Below are 20,375 nucleotides of genomic sequence, written 5' to 3' on the forward strand. Positions count from 1 at the left end.
TCCATGAGGATGAAAAAGAAAAGAAACAAAAAACACAGCAAAAATTTATGTATCGACTTGCAATGCTATCATAATTTAGATTGACTCTCATTAGTCTCTATTGTTTGTCTGTGTAGAAGATAAGATTTGGGCACAAATATCTGTAGGAACTAAGGCTACAATGTGCCAAATCGTACTGTAGGCTTTGAACTCAGAACTTTCTCTCTATACTCTTTAGTTTATTGTTTTCTCTTCCATTGCCCAATGAGTATTGCAGCTAGTTCCTCCAGCACAGTTCTTATCTGACAACTTGTAAAGAGAAGCAGTTGGTGAATTAAAAAAGCTGTTTGTCTTTGTTTAGTGAAATACAAAAAAATACAATAGATGAAATGGTCACATATATTTTAGAAATTGGTTTTGGGTGAAGATTTGACTTCTAACCATGGATGCAGGCATTTGGGGACACATTTCTAGTCCTCCTTGATTGAGTGAATACAGGCACATTTTTCATCCCCTAGGCTAGTGATCTTATTCTTGAGTGGTTTCTAAAATTCCTAGATGGGTCTGTTGAAAGGGTTGGTGTTATAGACTGAGGGATCAAAGGTGACTGTCCTTGACCAAGGTGTTGCTCTCCTTTGAAAATAGTCAGATTTGGGCCCATGGAAGAACTCAAGGACAAAAGCAGTAAAGGGTACCTCTGTGGTCCTTGACTCTACTGTACTGAAATGGCATAGAACTACTTGCCCTCTGGGGTCCATTTGTGTCATGTACCTAGTGCTAAAATACAAGAAAGACCCAGTAGTGACTTGAAGGGAATATGTGTGGGTGGTTCTCCCTGAGAGACCTTGTGGGATGATTGAGCTAACGAATGGGGACACAGTGGGTTAGACTGCAGGGCTTTGCATGTGAAAGGTGGGTTCTCCTTCCCATACCAGGCTGGGTTGTCCTTTGCCTCCCAGGGTTTGAGATATGCCATGCTGTTTCTACAGACACATCTTTATTTTCCATTATTTTTGAACTCCCTGTTTCTCCACCTCCAGTTCTCAGCTAGACCCAGGAAGCTCTTTCCAACTGAGAAGTGAGACTTAAAGAACAGACTAAAAGAAGTGTGTTTCCTTCCCTATTATCTCCCCTTGTCGTGTATTGTGGGCTGTTGCTGATGACATCAAATGGGAGGAGGAAAGAGAGAACAGAAGGGTATCATCAACTTTGCTTTCAGCTGTGGGATTTTCATGGTTTACTTTTCCCACTTGTAAATTGAAGAGTAATTGTCCATGTGCCACTTAGAGGAAAGTCAAGAAGAATTATTCAGGGCATTGGAATCCATCTTGATATCAGTGGGCTAATTTAACATAATTCCCAAGTGCTTTCTATATACAGACACTGAGCCAAGCACTGGAAGTACACAAATGTGTTCTTCAAGCTTCCATTTTCAAATTGCTCAGCAGCAAACGGCAGTACCAGAGCATGGAGCTTTGTATATGTGCTCATGGAGATGACTTGAACTATCTCCTTGAGAGGGGTCAGGAGGAGAGGAAATTCTTGTGCCCCAGCATCACAAGGAAGTGTCTTTTCTATTAGGGGCCCTCCTGTGTGTTTATCTGGACCACAGGACCTGAACAAGACTGGATGATGGGATGGAAAGCTAAGGGTAGAACCCAAGGATTCAGCGAGCTGACCTCTTTTACCTGATTCTTCTGTCTTGTTATCCCTTAGGATCTTTTCGGAATGATGGTTTGAAAGCTTCCGATGTCCTTCCTATCCTAAAGGAAAAAGTGGCCTTTGTGTCTGGTAAGTATTTATGAGCTTTTCTCTGTAACAGATCTAGAGAAGTTGTGTGTGTGTGTGTGTGTGTGTGTGTGTGTGTGTGTACATGTGTTCAGACACTCACTTTTCTTGTACATTAGTAAAAGAGAAGTTGAGGTCCCTATCCTTCTTGGGTCATCTGTTTCCTTTTTGCACAAGCAGGCAGACAGAGAAAAGAGGGCTGCAGTCCCATCTGCAGGTTCTGGAGGACATTCACACACACACACACACACACACACACACACACACACACACACACACACACACCACACATCCTGTACACATCCCTCCTCACCCCTCCCTCTGTCCTGAGTACTATGAGAAACTCACTCCATAAACAAGAGAGAATCCACCTCAGACATATTTGGAGGTCATACCTGGATTTGCTTCTGAATAGATCATGAATAGGAGATTAAAATTTAGATCCTCCATCTCTTTTTTCCTGACAAAAAAAAAATTTTGTATTTAGGAATTTTCTCTTTTATCCCCCCTGAATAATGACCTCCAAATATTTGCTCCTGACTTATCTCCCCTACACATTTCGTACACCTGGACCTCTTTTTTATTTCTTTATTTTTATTTTATTGTAAAGGTGCTGTACAGAGGGGTTACAGTTACATAAGTAAGGTGATGAGTACATTTCTTATCAAACATTGTTACCCATTCCTTCATTTTCCTCCCACTATTCCTCCCCTCTCCTGTTCCTTTTCCCCTGCCAAAGTTATAAAGTTCATTTCTGACATTGTGTCTTGTGAGTATCATTGCTGCATTGAATCATCTTTTATCCTTGTTTCACCATTTTGCTATTCCCTTCCCTTCCCCAAATCAGATAAACATATATACAAGACTCAGGGTACCAGAATCAAAGATAGAGATTGCCAGGGATAAACCAAAGGAAAAAAAATGAAATAAGAAAGTATTTGATTGACATTGATGACAAGGTCAACAACCAAAAAAAAAGACCTGTTGTTTCCATGTTTTGGAGTTTCATTTCAATTAGCATCATTTTATATGGTCATATGTACATAGCTCTTGAGCTATTGTGATCCTCTGCTAGGACTATCCTAGACATATACTAATTATACACCTGGACCTCTTAATGTCTTTTAAGGTAGCAAAGAAAGTAGGATGAAATGAAAAAAGAAAAAAAATGCAAAAGGAACATTCCTGCTCCTCACAGGAAATGGGCAGCGACATACACGAGACAATATATTGGAAATGATCTGTACAACTTGGCAGGATGGGGGATGGGAGGTGGGGAGGATTGGAGGGAGGGAAAATAGGAGAAAAATAAGGAAAAGGGGTAACAAGTTTGACAAGAAATGTACTTTTTACCTTATTTATGTAAATGTAACCCCTCGATACATCACCTTGACAATAAAAACATAAAAGACTTTTGAACTTCTCAATATCTAATTCAGGGATTAGCATCTGCAGCCTATGGGACAATTGCTGCTTTTTTTTTTTTTAAGTCATGGGACTTGAACTCAAGGCCTAGGTGCTATCCCTGAGCTCTTTTGCTCAAACTCAAACACTTTGAGCCACAGCTCCACTTCTGGTTTTCTGGTGCTTAATTGGAGATGAGTGTCACAGACTTTCCTGCCCTGCTGGCTTTGAACTGTGATCCTCAGATCTTAGCCTCCTGAGTTGCTAGGATTATAGGCGTGAGCCAGCAGTACCTGGCTACTGCTTTTGTTGTAAATAAAGTCATGCTTTAATACACCATGTGTGTTTGCTTAGGCAATGGGTTTGTTTCCTATTGATGATACAGTAATTTGTCATGGACTTGGCAGCTCACCCTGAAGTCTCCTGGACCAGAAACCCTGGCAAAGCCTGAGGCTGGGCTGGACGATGGCAGTGTGGTGACACCTATGGTTACACAGAACCTTGGTTCCTAGGTGACTTTTCTTGTCTTCATGGAAAGGCTGTGGGTTACAGGACAAGAGCTGGCACATTCCCTTCATGCAGGTGCCCACTGTGTAGGCATTAGTTGTCTGGCTGATGAGAAACAAACAAAATGAAGAGGAGAGAGGGGGCAGTTATAGAGAAGTAGAAACTATGCATAGGTTGTATTGCACCTCATCAAGAGAAGGCAGGAGTCCTGGGGATTAAGTAGTATGGGAAGCAAGGTAGTTTACATAGGTTCCTTTATAAGACACCAAGTGTATTTTGAAACAATAGTACAAACAGTATTTTATTCTGCTATTGTTATGACAGTAGAGATCAGGAAGCTACATTTGCCCATTTGTGTTAGGTGTTGCATGCGATGTTAGGTAGGTAGGGAGCTTCCAGTCACTGAAGATGTTGAGGCACAGGCTGAATAGCACCTCAGGAGGGTCCTATAGTGTGACTTTAGTACAAGCAGTGATACAGGTGAGACAACTTTTAAAGTGCTTGCCAAGCATGTGGGAAGATGTAGGTAGAAGTGCTACAGGCCACTGGGCAGTGCCAGTCTCCTGACTTACAGACTGGACTCCTACAATAAGGCCACAGCCCTCCTCCTTCTATTTTGTGGCTTTGTTAATCCAGTATCTTTCCTGACACCTCAGTATCCTGCTGATATTCCCTTGGTATCCTGTGGGTTACTCCCATATACTCCATCCTTCCTGGCAGTGCCTTCTTACTTGCCTGTTTGAACTTCTCTTCTCCTTTCAAGTAAGTTCCCATTTTACCTTCTCTAGCAGGCCTTCCTGGATTTAATATGAATGTCTTACATCATCCTGTTCTCCATCAGCTTGGGGGTAAATGAGCACCGACAAGGTATACCCTTGTTTCATTGTTCATGGTTTATTTTTCCCCAGTATATTCAGTCAGGACTAGGACAGACCTCCCCAAGTGGTAGAGAATTATAAAAATGCTTCATGGAGCTCATTGAGTTGCATGCCAGGAAGGCAATCTGGACTGGGGTCAGGTAGAAACTTCCCAAACAAGGGCAAAGGAACAGGAGTGTGAAGCTCACTCCTAAGCAGCCTTGGTGAGCATGATTCACCCACACCTGCAGTGCTAAGAGCTTCTGGGTTTAGGGAACAGTTGCCCCACCATGCCTGAGAAACACTCTGAGAGTGACAGGGAGATAATGACTGGCTGCATCTAAGGAAGAAAACAAAAAGTAACACACATACACATAAAAACAAAAACCCAAACCAGAAAACTCCTGCAACATTCTGAGCCAGCAAGAAACAAAACACAAAAATTATACAAAATAAAGAAATCTCAAATTAATTCACCCAAGCAGTTGCATTTCTTTCTGAGAAAAAAAATGAACAAGGCAAGGAAGGAGATAGGTAGAGAAACAAACAGTTGTGCCACCCCTCTCTGCTAGCACCTTGGCTTTGACCAGGTGAAAGGAAAGCACGCTGCCATGGCAACGGACATCTGGAATAAGTCAGGGCAGCCTAACTACTGCATATGGGCGAGTGGGTGGGTGGGTGAGACAGTGGCTGTGGCTGTCCCTCAGTGAGCCTCCCCTGTTCCCACCCTGCCCCATCCTTCTACATCATTCACAGCTTGCTGGCTCTCAGGCCTCCCTGGCTTTCTTTGTACTGCACTTCTGCCTCCTACTAACTGCACACATTGTGCCTTCTATCCCACCTCCCCATGCAGGATCCCTAATCTTCATTTTCAGATGCATCCTGCCTTAGACACATCCTGAGAACTCCTTTCTGCCGCCTCCTCTCCCACCAGCATCCTTTGCCATCATTGTTTCCAGGGAAGTCCATGCCAGTGAAGTACAATTATTTGTACCCTGTCTCAAGTATGTTGCATAGTCTCACAGGATGATCCTCAAAACAGGGAAAATGACTATTCTCAAACCTGTGAAATTCTGCATATGAAAGCTCCCTCCCCCCAGTATTTCTCCCCTGGATATGGAACATTCAATAGAGTACATTAATATTTTAAGGCGCTGGGAGGTTCTACAGTAAAGAACTTTATCTTTGTCCAGCCCACTAGGTGCTGGACCCCTTCCCTCATACTCATGCTGGGGTTTTGCGCCATTCATGATTGGTACTTTCTAACGGTAGAATAACCTCTTACCACCCGCCCTCCTTTTAGTGTCACTGGGACTTGAACTAGGTCCTAGACACCGTCTCTTAGCTTTTTCACTCAAGGCCAATGCTCAAACAAGAGAGCTACACCTCTACTTCTGGCTTTTTGCTGGATAATTGGAGATAAGTGTCTCACAGACTTTCTTGCCTGGCTGGCTTTAAACTGCAATACTCAAGTCTTAGTCTTCTGAGTAACTGGGATTACAGACATGAGCCACTGAATTCCCTCTACCCCCCATCTCTCTTTCTCTGTACAAAACTATTGTGTGAACAAAACATTTGGTATGTTTTCTGAAGTGTATCTCCCACCCCCCAAAACCTATCCTAATCTGCTTGCCCTAATTGGAGCACGATACCACCTGAGGATGTGAGCACCGTTTATTCTCTATTTCATCAAAGAAACATCTTTTAGCCTAGCCTCCTTCCTGAGCCTTGTCATGCCTGTACAGAAGGGGCTCATTGCCATTTCTAGAACACCTAAGCATCCCCACTTCCTCTATTCTCTGTATTCTTGTCCTTTAGGCCCTAGCACTAGAACCTTGCTCAGCAGGTAAGCAGTATGCACAAAGGAGTGGTGTTGTTGAAGATCATGCCACCATCTCTGTCTCCTTTTTGAAACTTTTTTCATTCCTACCCTCTGGGATCCACCTGAAAAATACACATTGTACTTAGCAGTGGGGATGGAGGTTCTCACATTTTCATTATCCACTCATCAATTGAAGGACAGACATATAGGCTGTTTCCATAGTTTGGCTATTGTGAATAGTGCTGTTATAAATATGTGTATATGTATAAATATGTGTATCTATAGTATTCAGGCATAGATCTCTCAGCTATATGCCCAGGAGTGGCATAGGAGGAACATACTGTAGTTCTCTAGTTTTTGAGGAACTTCTATACTTGTTTCCATAATGACTACACTAATGTACATTCTCACTAGCAGTGTGTAAGGGTTCCTTTGTGCCAACATTGTTATTCATTGAATTTGGATCCTGTTAACTTTTTGTTTTCGCTGGCTTTAAACTGTGATCATCCTGATCTATGTCCCATTAATAGCTGAGATTACAGCCATGTACCACCACACCTAGCCCTCAATGTTGTTTTTTTTTTTTTTTCCCAAAAATCTCCCTGCAGTGCTGCCCAGATGTATACTCTAAGGCTTCCCCACTGTGGTTACCAGTTCATTGCATACTTTCATTTCACAGAGGTCTGCAGAAAGGAGTGACTGGGGGTTAAGTTTCTAAAGACAAAGTCCTCTACCTATCTTGTTTTCTCAATATGAGCAGTCATAATCACCTTCTTACCATTTCATATGTGTAGAGAGTTCTGCTTTTTAAAGTACTTCCCAGGTTTCAGCCCATTATTCTTTGCAACAGTGCTGTGATGTGCTCCTATGGTTTTCACTTTTTACAGATGAGACAGCAGAAACCTCAAAACACTTATCAAAGCCAAATGTGTTACATATATTTAAACCTCCAACTGGTTCTAAGCAAGGACCAATTTCCTTGGGCATCATATTGCCACCTGTTTGTCCAGCACTCTGGACTCTCTTTTCTCCATGGCTGACTTTCCTAGATGCATTTCTTAAACTCCTGCTTCTTGCTTTCCACAGGGGGCCGTGACAAGCGAGGTGGACCCATCTTGACCTTCCCTGCTCGCAGCAATCATGACAGAATAAGACAGGAAGACCTGCGGAAACTTGTGACGTATTTGGCCAGTGTGCCAAGGTAAGGTGAAGGGGAATGGCCTACAGGGGAAGAGAGCTGGGCTGATGCCAGTGAGTTGAAAAAGTATGCATCTCTGCCAGGGGCCCTTAGGGTACATTCTCATTATTCCTGGAACCTCTCCTTCCATTGTTTCCCTGTTTCCATCATTCCTATGGTTCCTGCTGAGATCTGTGTGAATGAAAAGGCAGCTGGCAGTGGGAACTGTGGGCAGAGGGGAGGACACAGGCTGAGAGGACCAGTCTGGGGTCTGCACCAGGAGACAATGTGGCCTGGGGTGGAGGAATGAGAAGCTGCTGAGATCAGTGGCTGGTCCCACTCTGGCTTGTATAACAGGTTCCTTTTAGAATCACAGGTTTAGGAACAGATCTGAGGTGCTTGGCGTTTAGGCTAAATAACTCCATTTGTGTCACTTAGCTATAGGTGGCCCTTGTCCTGCAGTGCCTCCAAGATAGGTGAAAATTGATTCAGGAAGGCATCAAGTGAATTTTACCCCCATATGCCAGTAAGAGCGGTACTACATAAAGAACAGATGCATATTAGTATGTAGTATTAAAATTTCATTGGGTAGAGAGATGGGGAGATATCTAAAAGGCTCTTTTGGAGCAGAGGGTGATACTGAAGGAAAGATGGAGAAGCATTGTTTAGGTGGCTGCTGGCCACTGAGGCAAGTGGTAACAGACAGACTGAGGACATGGTTAGTGTGTTGAGAAGGGAGGGAGGGAGACCTTGGCTTGTTAGAGACTCACAGAATGTGAGAGCCAGAAGAGAGCTTTTTGAGGAAAAAAAAGAAATTTTTTGGGCGAATACATATTGCCTTCTGTTTAGGGAATGGGCTGAAGCAGGACATGAGCAGTTCACAGAGGTCAGTGGTTGAACTTGCTTGGAACTCACCAACCCTGACTCCAGTCCTCTCCCCATGCTCTCTCCCACCCTTGGTCCTTGATCTCCACCAGCAAGGGCTGTGCTCCCTGTGCCTTGTGGAGCTAAAGCCTGTGACGTGTTCGTTGTTGGCAGATAAGAGGAGGTGCCTTGGGCTTTCAGAATCTTCATCTCCTGCATCAGTGCATCTTGTGGGAGAATTAGTAAGTCACATGGACGAGCTATATCGTCAGAGCTGCCTTTGTGAGGAGACCTGGGATATGTTTGAATGTGCTGATTAAGTTCTTCAAGCAGATGTCAAGTGAGGCAAGCACCATATTTCAGAGCACTGTGGGGGAGGAAAATGTAAAAAGGATTGGTAGATGGTGATGGGCAGGTGGTAAAGGGGATTTTAAGAGCAGTTATCAAATGCTTGGAAGGATGCTGAATGGAATGGTGAGCCCCAGAGAGCTCCAAGCAGAAGGTTGTGAACAAACAGACATCAACAAGTCTCTCTTTTTTTCTTTATGATATCCACTGGGGACCAGGAAAAAAGATAAAAGAGTCTTAAGCTCCAGTAAAAGAGATTTGGATTATATCTGAAAAATTCTAAGCTTTGAGTACATGAGACAATGAACTGAAGAATAAAAGAATAAAAGATCCTCTCCCCTCCCCTACTAGCTCCCCTATTCCCCCGCAGAGGTCTTTAGAGTGAAGAAATGTTCCCATGTTTCAGGAGCAAGAAGATGGACTAAGTAATCCTTGATTGATCTAGGTAATTCAGCAATTTGGCCATCTACAGACAAATCAGGTTTTAAAAGTGCTTTCCCCAAATATGCTACCAACAGGCACAAAACTAGGTACTCTCTATAGCAATTTACGAGAGAAGTTTTCATAGGGAAGAAATTGGAATTCCAGGAGACATAAAAGGTGCATTTTTCTTCCTTGCATGTTCATTACATACTTGCAACTAATAGAGGCTCAATTTTTAGAATAAAAAAGGAAAGAGTTGGAAAAACATTTTTCTTCATTCTGACTTCTTAAAGATTGTGACAAAATGGATTACAATTTATTTTTTAAAAGAAAATATTTCTGTTGAATGAAAAGCAATGAAACCCCAACACAAGAGAGGCTGAGAGGAAGGTCATAAAAGTAAAAGAGAAGGGTCACACATGAATGATCTTGCTTCTAATCTCAGCTACTCAAAAGTCAGTGATTGGGAAGATGCTGATTCAAGGCCTGTCCAGGCAAAAAACTAGCGAGACTCTATCTAAGCCAGCAGGCCTGGTGTAATGTGTTTCTGTTTCTGTCTTCCTACCTATTCTATATAGCTGGGAAGATCTAGGGGGCAAGATACTATCTGAAAAGTAACTGAAAGCCCCCCAAAAAGGTTGGAGATGTGACTCAAGTGGTAAGTACAAGTCTAGTAAGAAGCCATAGTTCATATCTCAGTACCTCCACTAAAAGCAAAACAAGAGAAAGAATACATTATCACTGGAGGAGCATAATACATGCAGTCTCCCTGCTTTTCATACACACAAAGTTACAAGAATCATGTCCTGTGCTTATGAGAAAAGAGGAGCTCCAGAAGGTGGGCAGCAGTAATGTTATTGTCATATTCAGGAGAAAGAATTGATCTGTGATAATCTATTGTCTCCATCCCCAGGGACTTAAACTTCCTGGAAATGTGAGCACCTGAGCAAACTCAGAGACTACCAGTAGTCATGCCCACCAATCACTTCCTGGTTCTCTTGGCCACCAGGTCACCTATGACAATGTCTGGAGACGGAACCTGCATCAGAGTTGTTCTAAAGACAGTGACATCTGGTAGGGAAGCTCGCTCAAGAATTTAGTGAGCTACTCTGCTGTCCAGCCATGACTTTGAGAGAGAAGAGGGACTTGGAAAATGAACAGCTAGATTAGGTGGATGATTTTAATAAGAAGAAATTATTCATCCTGGGTCATGCTCCAGGATGTTAAAAGAAGAGGCTTCTGTTTGGAAATGGACTATATTACTTCAGACAGTGTGATCAAGTCTGTAGGTGAAATTTGGTATTCATTTATTCATGCATTTATTTATTATTTAACAAGTATTTAGCACCTCCGTATGCCAGGTAGATTGAGGATTCGTGGTGTGTGGGAAGAGACATTTTGAGGAAGTCAGGGAAACCTTGACACAGTTCAAACCTGCAACAGCAAAAGGCAGCACAGGAGGTGACTACTGGTACTGTGAAACATGAACCCGTTAGCAGAAGACAGACTAGTAAGGAAGAATGAGTGATGAAGATATTGGAATCTAAGGAACCAGCCTGCACAATGGCCATTTGGGAGTGGGGAAGGTGGGCAACATTCTAGAAGAGATTAAGCAAATGATCTCTGATAACAGAAATGATTGGAAGAAGCAGTCCTTTGATGTGTTGTGCAAGTCAAGCTATATTAAGACCATTATATTCCACTCGGCAATATCCCAAATTGCCAGTGTCATAGACCGGTCAGTGTTGAGAGAGAAGCAGCACCCACAAATCATGTCTGCAGTTGAAGGAATGAGGACTGTTTATCGGAAGGCATGAGAATGGAAGAGAGAAATGACTCCCAACTTCAGGTATCAGAAGAGCTATCCTGTAGAGGGCAAGCAGGATAGTCTTTGCTGTATCTCCAAGTAGAGATCAGAACTCTGAAGTGAAGAAATATTCTCCCACCTGGGAGCTGTCCAGCAGCAGTACTGCTGCTTCTTATTAGGTCCCTAGACACTGGATGGTCCCTACCTTAGGGATGCTGTAGAGAAAATTCTTGAACTGGATTAGAAGATGAGGTAATTTCTGATTCTTTTCTAGGTTGCTGTGATATTGGGAAACAAAACAAAACATAAAATCCAGGACCTCAGAACAAAGTATTACCATTCCACCAACAGACGCATCCCTTATTTCATTCCTATATAATCTAAGGCCTAAGATTCTAGGCCTTAGATTATAGCACCAATGCTAATAGAATTGCTTCTTAATCTCTCTGGACTCTGGGTGGCAATTTGGGACATTACCTGCCATTATACTAGATGTGAGAACTTTCATTAGTCCTCAGTTAGCTTTTCGGGGTTCATCTCAACCTGGGATGACTCTTGTCAGCCTCTATTGCTATGCTCTGATGAGTTTGGGCATCTATGTTTTGGGTCCTTTCCAGGTCTTTCAGCACCTAGTTCTGAGAAATAACAGAGCATTAGGGTAGGAAAAAGACAATAAGGATCTTCTAATTTGACTTTTCTTCTATTCAGTTCAACAAATATTTCTTTACTATGAGTCAGGACCTGGATGGAGGTCTTAATGAGTTTCATGTTATCTCTTCCCACTGTCACCCATCTTACATTTATCTATCTTAAAAATCATTCTGGCTTGCTATCTGCTTCTAGTTTCTTATGTGTGAAAGGAGTAAGAAGGAAATATTCTACAGATACAATCAGCTGTTGAATGTTGCTAGAAATTGAGAGACAGGGTTGAAAATCTACCCCAAGAGTAAACAAATACTGACAGGGCCCACGATGTGGACTATTGGGAGCTGACCATATGCTAGAAGTGGGGATTTCTGAGCATTACCTCTAGTTCAGAATTGTGAGTAATCAGTGTTGCATTGACTTTCTTATCTTCATCGTTGTGGTTAGTCTGTTTGGTCACAATCTTTCTGCTGCTCCCAAGGGCGTGTAGTGTACATACCAGGTGCTGTACATGCCACTTGACTGCTCTCACAGTGCTGCTGAGATGTTGAGGGTTCTATCAATTAATGCAGGTATCATATTAGTGAGGAATAAATGACAAGAAATTAGGACAGGTTACTCTCTGATGCCAATCAAACCAAGGTGCCCTTATTTTTGACTTGTTATTTGGTAACATTTGTTCTTGCTCTTGTTCTACTGATTCCAGCAAAAACTAAATTGAACTTAAAGTCAGAACTGCCTTTGTGCTGCATCACCAAAAAAAAGACAAACAAAGAAGCCAGGAAAGACAGTTAAGTAAAGAGGAGGTAAAAACTGCAAGGATTTCCTCCCACTATTTTCAGCATGAGAGATCCTGAGTTATCCAAGCTGTCATCATCAAATCTGTTTTGTTGTTAGGGCCTGTCAAGATGTGTTGTGGTGCTCTGCCCTTTGTTCTGGGACCATCAAGTAAAGAAGGATGTAGGGAGGAATCAAGGTGATAGAAAAGTCAGAAATCTGGACTAATGAGATCACTGAGGTCACATTGTTATATTTACATTCACATAACAACATTAAGCCAATACTTGTTAAGATCCATCCGAAATTTGTTTTGTTGCCTGTGTGTGGAAGGTTTATCATTTCACTTTATTTCCATATGTTGTACACATTTCTTAGCAACTACCAGTTAAGTATATTCCCTCTCGTTAGTTGTGTGTAACACCAACCCTAATGAGCAAATAATGTTCAGTAGAAAATAGTTCAAGAATATAAAATCACATTAGTAACTGTATTGTTATTCTCCTTCCTGAGAGTCAGAAAAGGATAGAGACACAAGATATAGAAGGAAAACATTGGGCTTTTCATCCTAGCTCCAGTACTTTGGACTTGGGAAAAAATGTGGCCTCTCACCCTCAGGAGCTGGGAAAGACTTCAAAGAAGGGATAATTTATAAAAATCTGGAGAGGTTACAGGGAAAACAGCTAGGTTGGAAACAGCAGGTAGGAGACATGCACTGTCTAAGCTTGAAGAGATAGAGTGAAATCAGGTACTCCAGTAGGGAGAGAGAATGTTACTTTATGAGAGGACCTAGACAGGAGCTAGAGACTTCAAAAGGAGATGCCACCACCTCCCAGAGACTCTGATGAGGGCAAGGGACTTGATATCCCGACCTTCCTTTCCTCTCTCTTCTGGTCTCCTATAATTTTCTTCTGATAATTGAGTATATACAGAGAAGCTAGAAGATGAGGAATCTGCTGATGTTCCCAGGTCTCTGAGTGGCAGTGGGTGGGATGAAGAATGAATGGATAAATGAAGAAGTACACATGGAAAACACTTGACACAAAATGAGGCCTTGGGTACATTATTCATATCACATATTTCTGAGTTTACATCTAATTTTTGTAACATCTAATTTTTAATTTGGGAAAAGAATAACTGTCTCATAGGCTGTTCGAGAGAAAACATCTGCCAATCTCTGTTATACCCCCAGACACTAAGTAATTGTTACTTTATCCCCCACAAAGTATAATAATGGTTATAATAGAAATAATGAAATATACAAAAGCAGAGCAATATATGCTACCTAGGTAAATTCGTGTAATGTACATGGAAGTTACCAAGCATGAGAATAAGCTGAGTACTTTAGAGGCAGAACATCACCTCAACCCTTGATGCTGCCCAGAGCTTCTCCTCTTCTCCCAAAAAAATCACTGTGGAGAGTTTTAGTTTACCTTTCTCTTGCCTTTTTTGGTATAGTTTACCAAATGATTTTATAAACAATAGATTATTTAGTTTTGCTTGTTTTAAGCTTTATAAAAATAATGCCCTACCATATGTAGTTTTCCTTCTTTCCTTTCCCCACCCCACATTTTGCCTTTTTTGAATCAGGACCTCACTACATAACCCAGGCTGGCCTGGCACTTGCTGTGTCACCTATGATGGCCTTGAACGCAGGATCCTTCTGCCTCATCTTCCCTAGTCCCTAGTGTTGTGACCACAGGTGTGTACCACCACATTCTAATACATGCATAGTTTTCTGTGACTAACTTTTTGAACTATTTTGATAGGTAACAATGTGGATGGATCTTCAAGCCTAATTGTAGTGTGTGTGTGTGTGTGTGTGTGTGTGTGTGTGTGTGTGTGTGTGTGTGTTATAATACTAAGGTTTGAATTAGGACCTTGTACTTGTTAGGCAGGTGTTCTACCACTTAAACTACCCCTCCCCAGCCCTCAAACCTAATTTCAAAACTTAAGGAAAAAAAAGAAACATTAACTCTGAGGTAAGTTTATGGCCAAATTAGTAATAACAGATTAATGAGGTACTAAAATGCCTTTTGAGAAGTTTCTCTTAGTTAACTCAAATGAGGAAAATCAATCATGATTATTTTTCTTGATACTTTGAGTAGATAATGTAATTGATTAAGATAACAAAGAACAAGCGAATTTTTTTCAATGTTTCGATTGGTATTAAGCAAATAAAGATGCCTACTGCTTATACACAGTGCCAGGTACACTGTGGATTCAGCCAACACAGGCTTGCTTCTTCTCCTGTGTTCTGAGGGATCTGGCACATGCATCAACATGAGCACACCTGAGACAGGTATTGGATTGCAGGGTTGAGCCCAGTGCTATAGACTTGTAGCTCATGGTACCTCCAGCATTCCTGTTGACTTGGAATAGGGAGGCTTTGAAAGGAGGTGCTCTGAAAAGAAGATTGAGTAGTTAGAGAATTTTGCCAAAGGTCTAAGAGGTAGGAACAGTCTAGGAAGAGGGAAAGGCTTGGAGAAAAGGTTGGGTTAGGCAAGGGAAGTTGCGAGTTTTCAAGTTAAGTTCCCCAAACATAGAGGGTAGAAGCATAAGAGGGTAGAAGCATAGAGTCTTTTTAAGAGTGTAAGGGATGTGGCAAAAGACAATTGAGCAATTCTATGGGTCCAGTTAAGAAGTATTACTAGTAGGTGATAAAGAGCATTGAAGAGCTCTTCAGCAGGAGAATGATAAAGTTACACTTTAGAAGTTCCATTCTGACAGCTGAGTGGAAGAGGAAGTAGGAAGATTAGAAAGCTAAGAAATGACACATTTGCAGTAGAATATAATAATGACTGGCATTTATTTGACATTTACAAGATCAATTCTAGGCACTGAATTTGCGCAGCACAATGAGATGGGAATTACCACCATTCCTATTTTACTTATGAGGAAACTGAGGCTCAGGAAGATTTGCCTATATAATTTAAGTAAAAGACAGTATAATTTGGATTAGATGGTCTGGCTCTAGAGCTTGATCTTTTGTCCATTGAAAAAATGTGGAGGCCAGAGAAAGGAAGTCTGAAGGTGTGACAGTGCAGGAAACTGCCTTGTGGTGTGACCAGGTGGGCTTTGAAGGAGGATTGGACCAAAGGAAAAGTGGAAGAGGGAAGTGAGGAGTTAGGGGGCAGACAGAAGTAACAGTGGTAGGCAGAGGCTACTGGTGCTTCAACCTACTTTCATAGAGTATGCTGTGGAATGCTTTAGAATTTCTCCTTTGGTGTTTGTGTTCAGCTTTAGACAAGCACATGCTGTCTGTTTGTCTCATCTGTGGATAACAGCCAGTTGATTTAGTTACCAAATTGCACTGGGATGTGTAGGGAAAATGCAAATGCAGTTAAGACCTTATTAACTATTTAGAGATAAAGAAATTGAACGTAACCCTTGGATTTGGTGGGGTGGACTCTCTGGGATTCTAGTGATGGTCATCTGTTCTTTTCCTTGGGTGTTTTCTTCACATAGCTGCCAGCTGAATCTGAATTTTTCTGGCATCTGGAACACAGTTCTGGCGGTAGTGGTCAGCTAATATGCATTTTGAGGTTGATTTACTTTCATGGTTATTTCACTGCTAAATGGAAAGAATAGTCCCAAAGATGCTGCAGGATCAAGGGGCTCAAGGAAAGACGATGAAAAGGAAACAGTTTATAGGGAGGAGGGGGAAAGCCAGGCATGATGCAGAGACAAACATTTGTGATTCCCTGGAGAAGGATGTCCTGATCCATCAGAGGCAAAAACATGAGGCTATGAAGTAGCTGAGAAACAACCCTGGTTATTCTAGGAATCAGCAAATGCTTTGAGGAGATAAATCAAGAATACAGAAGGCAAAAGTCCCAGGAACTGAGGATTGGCTAGGATAGAAGAACTTTGAGCATTACTGTTAATCTGTGGATGAGCAGAAGAGAGTAGGCTTGAAATACTGACACCTGAAAGTGATTCAGGATATTCCATCCCAGGAGGAGCAGGCTGCATGAGGGTCCCTGTCCCTGCAACAAGCAATGTATATGCTTGCTGACAAATTTTGTCACCAGCAGACTAGACATAAAGATATCAACCACCCATAGTTGGAGTGAGGGTTACATAAGGTGGTACCTTTTCTAGTACTTAGCACACAGAAAGGGTTGATGATGTGGCAGTTTCTTTGCCCTTGCCTGGCTTGGAAGAAAGTAGAAACATTGTTTTGTCATTTGTCTATTATCCCTCATGCTGATTTGTCACAGTTAGGGTTTGAGTTATACTTCAGGTTAGGGGGATAGTCGTAATCATAGTAAACCTATAGGGCCAGTAAGGTAATAGAATTGTAATAAATGTCAAACAAATGAATGTGTGTGCCTAATAGTCTTGGTCTACCTTTTAAATTAGAAAAAATACTTCTTTATTGTAGAAAATAAGTACAGGAAAACAAAGAATTTTTTGAAAAAGCACTTACAACTCTAAAATTGAGTTAGCATGACATATATATTGTCCTATTTCCTTTCTGTTTTTTTAGAGTTCTTTAATAACACAATTTGTTCTGTTTTTCATCTTTCCATTTAGCAGTATATTATCAGGTTAGTTTCATAACATTCAAAATTTGGAATTGGAATGTATCATATTTCAATAAATGCTAATACCAGACATCTAAGTCAATTTCCAAACCTTACAATTTTTAATATATATTTTTTATTGTCAAGATAATGTACAGAGGGTTTATACTTACACGAGTAAGGTAATAAGTACATTTCCTGTCAAGCATTTTACCCTCTCCTTTGTTTTCCCCCTTCTATCCCTTCCCTCCCCACCTCCCCAGCTCCTCCTCCCCTACCAGAAGTTGTAAAGTTTTCAACATAGTGTCTTGTACAGCTCATTGTTACAATGGGTCAACCTATATCCTTATTTCAGGATTTTGTTATTTCCCTTCCTCTCCCCAAATTAGAAAAATGTATACACAAGATGCAGGGCACCAGAATCAAATACAGTGAAAACAGGGGTTATACCATGGGGGAAGAACATACAAAAGAAACAAAATAATCACATAGTACATTATAAGTACATTAAAAATAACAGTAACAAAGATAAAACCTCTTGTGTCCAATTTTGGGGTTCATTTTGCTTAACATCATCTTATATGGTCATATGTACATAGCTTTTGACCTTTTCTGCTTGTCCTAGACATATACTAGTTATTGCAAATAAGGGAAACCATGAGACCTATGTTTCTTTGGACATGGCTTACTTCATTTAATAGGATTTTTTCCAAGTCTACCATTTCCTAACAAATGCGGTGGTATCATTCTTTTTGATGGAGGCATAGAATTCCAGTGTGTGTATGTGTGTGTGTGTGTGTGTGTGTGTGTGTGTGTGTGTGTCATTTTCTTGATCCATTCTTCTACTGAGGGGCATCTGGGTGGGTTCCATATCTTAGCTATGGTAAATAATGCAGTGATAAACGTAGTTGTGCTGGTAGCTTTAGTATAGCCTTGTTTGTGATCATTTGAGTAAATGCCCAAAAGTGGGATTGCTGTGTCATAGGGGAGCTCTATGTGGAGTCTTTTGAGGAACCTTCATACTGCTCACCAAAGAGGTTGAACAAGTTTACACTCCCACCAACAATGAAGTAGGGTTCCCTTTTGGCCACATTCCCTCCAGCATCTGTTGTTATTAGATTTCTTGATTTATAGCCATTCTAACTAGGGTGAGGTAGAATCTCAATGTTGTTTTGATTTGCATTTCTTTTATCGCTAGAGAAGTTGAGCATTTCTTTATGTGTCTATTGGCAATTCTTATTTCCTCTTCAGAGAAGTCTCTCTTTAAGTCTTTAGCCCACTTATTAATGGGGCTGTTGTTTCTTTGAGGATTTGTTGGTGGTGGATTTAAATTTTTGAGTTCTAAGTATATTTTAGATATGAGGCCCTTGACTGTTGTATGGCTAGTGAAGATTTTCTCCCAGTCCGTGGGTTTTCTATTGATCTTGCTAGCGCCATGCGTGGGCACTGTCCCTCAGCTCTTCAGCTCAAGGCTAGAGCCCTGCCACTTGAGCCACAGTGCCACTTCTGGCTTTTTTCTTTTTGCTTATGTGGTGCTAAGGAATCGAACCCAGGGCCTCAGGCATGCAAGGCAAGTGCTCTACCACCGAGCCACCTTCCCAGCACCCCCCTGTGTCTGCTTTTATTTTGAGGTCTTTGATCCACTTGGAGTTGATTCTGGTGCAGGGTGATATATAAGGATCTAGCTTTAGTTTTCTATAGGTGCCAACCTCACTATTATAGTCTTCAGTAAACATCTGATTCTGGGGCTTGAACTCAGGGCCTGGGCTGTCTCAGCTTTTTTCACTCATGACTATAACTCTACCACTTGAGCTACAGCTTTGCTTCTAGCTTTTTGGTGCTTAGTTGGGCATAAGAGTCTCGTGGACTTTGCTGCCTGAACTAGCTTCATACAGGCCTTGTCCTCCTGAATAGCTAGGATTACAGATGTGAGCCACTGGTACCCAGTGAATAAACATCTCTCTTTATAAACATTTGTCTGAATCTTGAACTTTTTTTTGAGGGGATAGATTTGTGGCAAAGTAGACATTGTTTTTAAGGCTTGTAAAATAATCACCAAATTGTTTTTCAAGTTTCCCAATTTATACTCCCAGTATGACTTGTCTTCAACTTCAGTTTTTGCCTTTTCTCAATTTTAAGCTTATTTGCACATCATTGCCCAAGAACCACTATCCATATGTCATTATCACCACATCCAAATAACCTAACTTAGGACTATATATTATGAATTTAAATATGATCCTGGAACGATGAAAGGACTTGGTCTCAATGCCCGTTAAGGTTTCCCAGGCTGGGGTTCTTTATATTTTCTTTAACAGGGAACACATATTAATGTTCAGAGCTGAATGACATCTAGAAAAGGTTTGATTGTTCTTTCCTTGATGAACCGTTAGTATTTCTTTCAGCTCCTCAGTCAGTGGTATAGTTAGTTCCTAGCTTCGCTCAAAGTCACTGCCAATCTCCTCTGCCCAGCAGAACTGGAATCCTTATCTGCCCTCCATCAGGAGAGTTAGGCCTCCTAGGAGTGGGTGTCTCTGGCCATCATTATCCAATGGGTTTAAAGCTTAGGCCTCTAAGCTTTAGTCCCTAAAGCTTTTTAGGCTGCTGGAGTACATAGCTTACCAAGAGGTAGCTGATTAGGAAGCTGTGAAATAGCTGGTGTCACTTTGATTAGGTAAATTGAAGTGTGTCAGGTGAAATAAGATCCATGCATTCAGGCTTTCTGAAGCTCATGCTAGGTAATAAGGATGACTTAAATTTAGCCAGGATTCATTTGGCTGGAATGTTGGGAAGAAGGGAGATCCTTACATGTAAATGCTGAGAGATAGCCAAGAATCAGGAGGAAAAATATATGGATTCCATATTTGGAACTATTCTCCATGCCTATTATAAGGTTATTTTTTACTCATGTTTTGTATGTTTTCTCTTCCCTTACCATTGGTTAGGTCTTATAATGTGTTGTCTTGGTATTTAGGGTTCTATATGCTCTAAGGCATCTTTTTTTCCCCAACATACTTTATTGTTATTTTAGAGGTGATAATGCAGTGGGGTTACCCTTATAGACATCGGGAAATAAGTACATTTCCTTTCACCTAGTGTCATCTGTATTTTCCAGGTTTACTTTTAAATTTTTATTGGAAAACTGAAGTTTAAGTAACCATAAGCAATAGTTATTATTCCTCAAGTACAAATGTGTTTATATAAGCTTCTTCAGAGATCTGGAGTAAATGTTATATAAAATATTGTTTATAATAATGGTGCCAAATGCTAGTGCCTCATGCCTGTAATCCTACTCAGGAGGCTGAGATCTGAGGATAGAGGCCCAAAGCCAGCCTATGCAGAAAAGTCCTTGAGACTCTTTATCTCCAATTAACCACCAGGAAACTAGAAGTGGGGCTATGGCTCCAAGTGGTAGAATGCTAGTCTTGAGCAAAAAGAGCTCAGGGCC

General features: G+C 41.3%; 1 protein-coding gene across 2 annotated transcripts in view; it reads left to right on the forward strand.

Moving 5' to 3' along the window:
- The window catches only part of LOC122097505 (kalirin), a 470,035-nt gene that overhangs the window by 194,331 nt on the left and 255,329 nt on the right, over nucleotides 1-20,375 (forward strand). For both annotated transcript variants that reach the window (XM_042668072.1, XM_042668064.1), the window contains exons 2-3: nucleotides 1,696-1,770; nucleotides 7,444-7,558. In XM_042668072.1, coding sequence (XP_042524006.1) covers nucleotides 1,696-1,770; nucleotides 7,444-7,558 — 190 coding nt within the window. The remainder of the gene's footprint in view (nucleotides 1-1,695; nucleotides 1,771-7,443; nucleotides 7,559-20,375) is intronic.

This window comes from Dipodomys spectabilis, unplaced genomic scaffold (assembly GCF_019054845.1).
Source record: "Dipodomys spectabilis isolate Male_0828 unplaced genomic scaffold, ASM1905484v1 ptg000017l, whole genome shotgun sequence".
In the NCBI taxonomy this organism is placed as follows: Eukaryota; Metazoa; Chordata; class Mammalia; order Rodentia; family Heteromyidae; genus Dipodomys; species Dipodomys spectabilis.